The sequence below is a fragment of the Rhynchophorus ferrugineus genome, unplaced genomic scaffold (genome assembly GCF_030347505.1).
Source record: "Rhynchophorus ferrugineus isolate W39M unplaced genomic scaffold, kcgeb_rfMv2 rfM3, whole genome shotgun sequence".
Taxonomy (NCBI): Eukaryota; Metazoa; Arthropoda; class Insecta; order Coleoptera; family Curculionidae; genus Rhynchophorus; species Rhynchophorus ferrugineus.
In genome coordinates, this window is record NW_027472582.1 from 61851325 (window position 1) to 61857911 (window position 6587).

A 6587-nucleotide genomic window follows, 5' to 3' on the forward strand; every position below is an offset into this window, starting at 1 on the left:
AAGAAGACGTCATCCGATGTTTTCTTTGGTTTGAAAATCACAGTGATTTGGGCCATTTTCCAAGTGCTAGGGAAGTAGTTTTTCACAAAAAAGTGTTTTTCATTTGAAGCAACTTTTCTGACCATTCTTGTAAGAGTCTTACAGTAATTATATCAATTTTTTAGCATTAATTTATTCATTATTGTTCGTTTTTTTATTATGGATATTTCGGATGGAAATGTAACAAATACTTCTTTAGATGTTTAGAGAGTACTCCCTCTAGGTCCGTAATAATGAAATAAAATATATTATTTAAAACGAAATATATAAAAACGTAATGCTTATTAAACATTTAATACTGTTTGTCAATATTTTCCTAAGTATTGTACATAACTAAACATTTACATATTATGAGAAAGGCTATACAAAACGAATACTTTTATTTATATATAGTTTATTACAAACACTATAAACATCACCGTCGATGTAATAAGTGTAACTTTTTTCCTTTAAACGTAACTGTTTGTAGAACAAATGGATACAGTATGACCAGTAAAAACCAACACCTGAAACAATGCATATTATTAATTGAAATTTAATTAATTGAACATGAAATGACCCGTTTAGTCGGAAATACACCGATAATGTATTTGACGGTCATGCAAAAAAGTTAGTCATCAAAGTACAGTTAATTCACGTATTATAGTGTATTGGGTTATTGCGGTTGACATTGTAGTTGGATTTATCACCGGCGATGTCAGTCCTACGGCAACATAGATATCTTGTTAACATAACAACTTGATAAAATGGTATCTTCAAAAGTTATTTCCATTTAAATAAATACCGACATAGTTATACATATAAACATATAAAAGATGTTTATAAAGATGGTTTATTTAATACCACATGGGGAAAAAATACCGCAACATTTTGATTGCGTGCCGTTTTGGTTATATGACGTTTAGCTCAGATTCGCTCTAACCATTATGTTTTGTAGAAGTCCAAATTTTATTGTGAATAAATATACACCACAAGATCATCACTTAACCAATACTGCGAGTAATGAAAATGTTTGCGGGACTTTTGCCCCACCTGTTCTAATATACCATTCTATAGAACATCTACATTCTAATACATTTTATGTGACAAGAATATAAATAACAATATATTTTGTAAATAATAAAGGGTCTCTATAAAGATAAAGAAGATATTTCAATCTTTTGACAAAAAAAAAGTGCCACAAAAATCATCAGATTTTAGTAGGAGTCATAATCTAGTTGTTCAAATTTGCTCAAAGTTGTTTGCTTAATTTGAAACTGATGATTTTGATTACATAACAATAAATGACATGGTCAGATTGCAAAAATCACATTACAAAATCATCGTTGGAATGCCAATGAAAGCTTAATAAACCAAACACTTGTTCAAAACATGAAAATTAACTTATTAATAATTGGTAAACATCAAATCATCACCAGTAATAAAAATTGGTTTATTGTAGTTATTACTAAAATTCCAAATGTATTATTTAATTCAAGCTCAGCGTATTATCGGTTTGAATTTTTTATCAGGTTGTACGAGAAAATCCAATCTGCGTATGACTGTAATCAACTGTACTACTCAATGAAATGAAAATAATAATGCGAATCGATGTCTATTACAGCTAATTTCATTATATTCATGGAAAAAACGAACAAAATTAAACTAAAGTACTACCATTGGCTAAAATATTTTTCATCTCGAAAATATTCAAAAAATATTTTTGTAATTAAATTTGAAATAAAATATGTTTTTATCAAAAAACGCAATGAATTAATTCCAACAACTGACATGCAAAAATCAATATATTGTGCGTGATATAAAATCAACAAATTAAATAATTGTTGTCAACAGATTTCAAAAGTAAATTAACAGTATCATCTGTAAACATAGCTTATATCGGGAGAAAAACGAACTCTATTATTATATTAAAAATAATTAATTATATTTCAGCAATAATTGTGGTGGAAAGCATAGCAGCATAACAATTAATGGACAGCAGTTTCAATAATTCAACGAGTGATACAAAGAATAACAGCTGTTGTATAACAGGATATTGTATAGCATTGCTCCAAGCGTTGAAACAAAAATGCCGAAAGACATACTAAATTAAAATATTTTAATTATAATTAACATTCATATTTAAACAAAAACAATAGTACTTACCTATTATTGTAAAAAGACAAAGCCAATTCAGAGAATTGTGTTCCATATAGATAACAGTTATAACTATTAAACTAGATAGGGTGGAAATATGGACAAAATCAAATATAAGTACTAATAAGGAACATTCCTAAAATATATTTTTATTATTAGTAACATATAGTGGTTGTAATAACAATATATAATAACACTTAAATTATGCACGAAATGACAATAAAAGAGAATAATTTGCCTATAAATTTAACTTAAGTAATTAAAATGTACAAAGATATGGTGGGAAGTTCTCGACTAAACCAGAGATGGCCTTTCAATCAACAAAAAAAAATTTCTATGAAAAGTTTCAATATGTTCTTACACGAATTTTTACAGCACGTTACATGAAGGCAACAGACGTCTTTGCAATTATTTGACAAAATAGAGGAATATGACAAGAGTTTACGAAGACCTTACGATTTATCATCAAGAATGGTAAACGGATTCACTGTTGCATACCAAAAATGAAACAGCAGTCGATTTAGTGGACAGAAGGCGATTGTTCGGTGCAAAAAAAATTGAGGATCATTTGCATTTTAAGGAAAGGTCATGGCCAACCTGTTTGTGATGCGAAAGGGATACTGTTAATTGATAACTTTGGCAAAATAAAAGTAGAACAATTACAGGTGAAAAGACGGTTGGTTTGAGAGGGGTGCAATTACAAACATGAACGAATTTATTTCTGAGAAGTGCTTCTCACTCAATGAAGAAGTTGAGAAGGCGATAAATGTATATCTAGACAGTCTTCAAGAAGTACTAATGTTTGAAAAATGTTGGCTGGGTTATGCAGAAAAATAATATAAAAATATCAATTAAGAATCAAGGTATTTATTGCAAGACCAAGAACTTTTCACCTTATTCTTATAGATGAAGATAGAAGCTTTTGGAAATAATAAATATGGATCACCATTAATATGATCATAATTAATATGATTTATATTATAGCCTAGAACCATAATGGCTTTCATAAATTACTATAGAGCATACGTATAGCTCCAAGGAATAATACTATAATCATATTTACGTTTTAATAATGTTTTTATTGAAGTAAAACCATGTTCAACACAAGTTCATTGAAGCTTCTGCATTCATTCAGTACTCGTCAATTTATTTAAATTATTATTTTAGACGCTTGCATGCATAAACGATATCTATTAAATTGATAAAAATACGAAGTGTCATTTAAGTATGTGTTATGGTATGTCTTTAAGATTACGGTATGACGCTAAGTATGGAACGCTGAAAAATTAATTTTCGTTATTTTAACTTTGTAGCATTTTAAAGAAGTCTGCGCCCTAAGACAATAAAACGCTTTTGAAAGTGATGGTGATTCTTCTTCCCATATATCCTAATTGTCGATTTTGATGCGATTTGGTGGTAGTGGTTTTGATGTCGATGGCAAAGGATGGCCTGGAAGAGCGAAATAGCTCGAAAACAATTCATTGCACGGCTTATTGGAGAACTATTGGAGCTCCAACTCTCAAAGACCTTTCGGGAAAATTTTCAGTTGATGAATAAAATGTTTACAGATGTTTATATGCAATTATTACCAATGCACCAAATTTATTTGCTATTTGGAATTGTTATTTTAACATAGCGATTTCATTATTTGTCAGACAAGTCTTTTCTGCAGAGTACTGTTAAAATCGATGAAAGGTGAATCTATTACGATAATCACAAGTACAAAATGTCATAGTCTAGCAGATATCTACCTATATCAATTGAACAAATAGAATGACGTATTATCATATAAAAGACCAGCAATAAGTGGTCCCTAACAAGTGTGATTTATCGCTTAATGTTTAACAACATTCGGTCTCACCTTACAAAATTTCTGAAGCATACACTAGTGACATTTGTTCATATCGATGCGGCATATCGACACTTGCCTGGCACAAATTGGATTATATATACAAACAAACATCGTTTTTACGACACGCTTGTGAAAAATGGAAAGTGGATGATTATATATTTTGTACCAACATTTCTCAATAGATGCCCTTTTAAAAAGAACAAATTACCAGCGTATGCACAGGCACTTGATTGAAATAAATAGTAAATATTTTAAATTAATTAATAGAACATAATTTCAGGTCTCTATAATTTTCAAATACAAATCATTGACATACATATATGCTTCATATGTGCATTTTTATCAATGTCCTCTTGCAACTTTGCAACCGAACCATAATTCCGAATTGAAAGAATTCTGAACTGAAACCACTTCAGACTTTTTGACATTTAAGTGCGGTCCGGAATGTCTCAACCAATTGTGATTAAAAAACTTGACAAACCGTCAGAGTAACTGTCTTACAGGCCAGTTTCCCTGCTACCTGTGATATCAGAAATATTAAAGAAACTGCGGTTAAAACATACTAGACAATTTATAGAAATACTAGATTTCCACCACTCGACAGTCGGTAAAATGCACAGAGAAATTGCTGATAGCAATTGCAGAGCGATTGTTGAAGGTATTCGAAGAAAAGAAATACTGCACTGCAATATTCCTGGTCGTCTTGCAAGCTTTTGATCGGGTACGGTATTTGGGATTAATATATAGAATGGTTAAATTGCTTCTGCGGAATTATCTGCTCTATGATGATAATATCATAATAATAAAAAAACAGTAGGTAGGTGAATTTGCCGACGACAGATTTATAATGGCAAAAGATGTACCTACCTAGGATGTATAAAAAGTACAACTAGGGGTCCTAAAATTGACCTAAAACCAAAAAGGTTGGTTTATCAATTAATCGTAAAATCAATTTAGACATATGGTGTGTAGATATGGGGTTGCAATGAAACATCAACCCAGCTAGTAGTCCAACGCAAAGCCAAAACAAAGTTCTACGGTTAATTACTAATACTTATCGCTATATAAACAACAAAGTGCTGTACGATGACCTCGAAATCAAATGGATACACGAAGTGATGGAAGATTTCGCCTTAAAACATAAAATAAGGTTGCTAAATCACAGCAACCTGGAGGCTATAGAGCTGCTGGACAATATGCAGGAAACCAAAAAAATTAATCGAACCAAACCACACGAACTTGGAGTGTAAGTGTATTCTTAATTTTAGCTTAAATAATTTAGTTTTATTCAATTTGAGACATACATATTGAAGTATTAATGCGTTACTCGCCTTTCTTCCGTATTAATGCAAGTACAGCAGAACAGTAGTAATAAATTAATTCGTAAATTAAATATAAGATGTAATAAATACAAGATTAAAAGTAAGCCAAGTGATTTTCATGATACTCTTTTAAAGCCAGTTACATCACCAAACAACCAATCTCAACACATCAGCAAATCAACATCCTTCTTTCGACACAATAGCACCAATTTTCTAGCAAAATGGAAAGTTTGTACAAAATTATAGATGGAATTTTATATTTCTTGATTATATTCTTTCTTAATTCCAATTATACATGAAACATGTATAACATCAATATTAGTCAAATTCAAGAAGTCCAACGAACAGTAATTAACGTATACATGCAAATATGTTTATAAACTAATAAATGCTTTCTTTCGAGATTGCAAATTATTTAAAAATGTCTTAGTTGTTCGAAAATAAATTCATTGTCAATGTATCAAATAATATATGTCAACGAATGTAACGCTAAACATTTATCACATTCATTATTTTCTTACCCATATTATCGCAGAAGCCAAAATCAAGCTTAATAATAAATAAAAAACGCATACGACTAGAAGTTGTTCATCGAGTAGGCTTCTCCGGTAATAAACTCTTAGAGAGAAATACGTTAAACCAAAAACGCCTGCGATCTGTAATATGAAACGCTTACAATAATTGTAAAAAAGAAACAAACGAAACAGTTCTGTTCTCTCGTTTGATTTTACGGTCCCATTGAACTCACCAGACAAAAACACGCCATCAACACGGCGGCGAATTTGTGTTTAAAACAAAACAGAAAGTTGTCTAACATTCTGCCTCTGCCGCACGTTGCTTTACAACAAATGGAAAAGCTGTGGGGATCGCGTATTCATAGCACACCCGCGATTTCGAAGGTGCTCTAATAGATTATTTACTTTTTGCGGCGATCGGTGTTTATCAACAGGTTTAAATTTAGCAGAGGATTAGCGTTAAGTGTTCGAGTAAACCACGTGGTTTTCAATTTTTATTATAGCAAAATACTTTCTGGCGAAATGTCTACATTGCGTCAAATCAAATAAGCGATTATGTATACATTACAACCTGACAGAGTATAACGGGATTAGTCACAGACGACTTATATCTCGGGCTATGTGGCAATAAAACGAGTAAAATTAGTGGCTTCAATGAGTTTTGATTAAAAGGATCGTATCCAAAAAGGTTACCAATGACTGTGGGAAAGTTGTCCACAAGTC

General features: G+C 31.0%; 1 protein-coding gene across 1 annotated transcript; it reads right to left on the reverse strand.

Annotated features, from left to right (window-relative positions):
- Positions 1-352: 352 nt before the first annotated feature.
- On the reverse strand, positions 353-6230 carry LOC143193896 (uncharacterized). Its single transcript, XM_076400329.1, has 4 exons — positions 6098-6230; positions 5871-6005; positions 2185-2311; positions 353-545 (listed from the first exon to the last, which is right to left on the reverse strand). Exons 1-4 carry the CDS (start codon positions 6164-6166, stop codon positions 400-402), a joined length of 477 nt encoding a protein of 158 aa, XP_076256444.1. The 5' UTR covers positions 6167-6230; the 3' UTR covers positions 353-399.
- Positions 6231-6587: the final 357 nt, after the last annotated feature.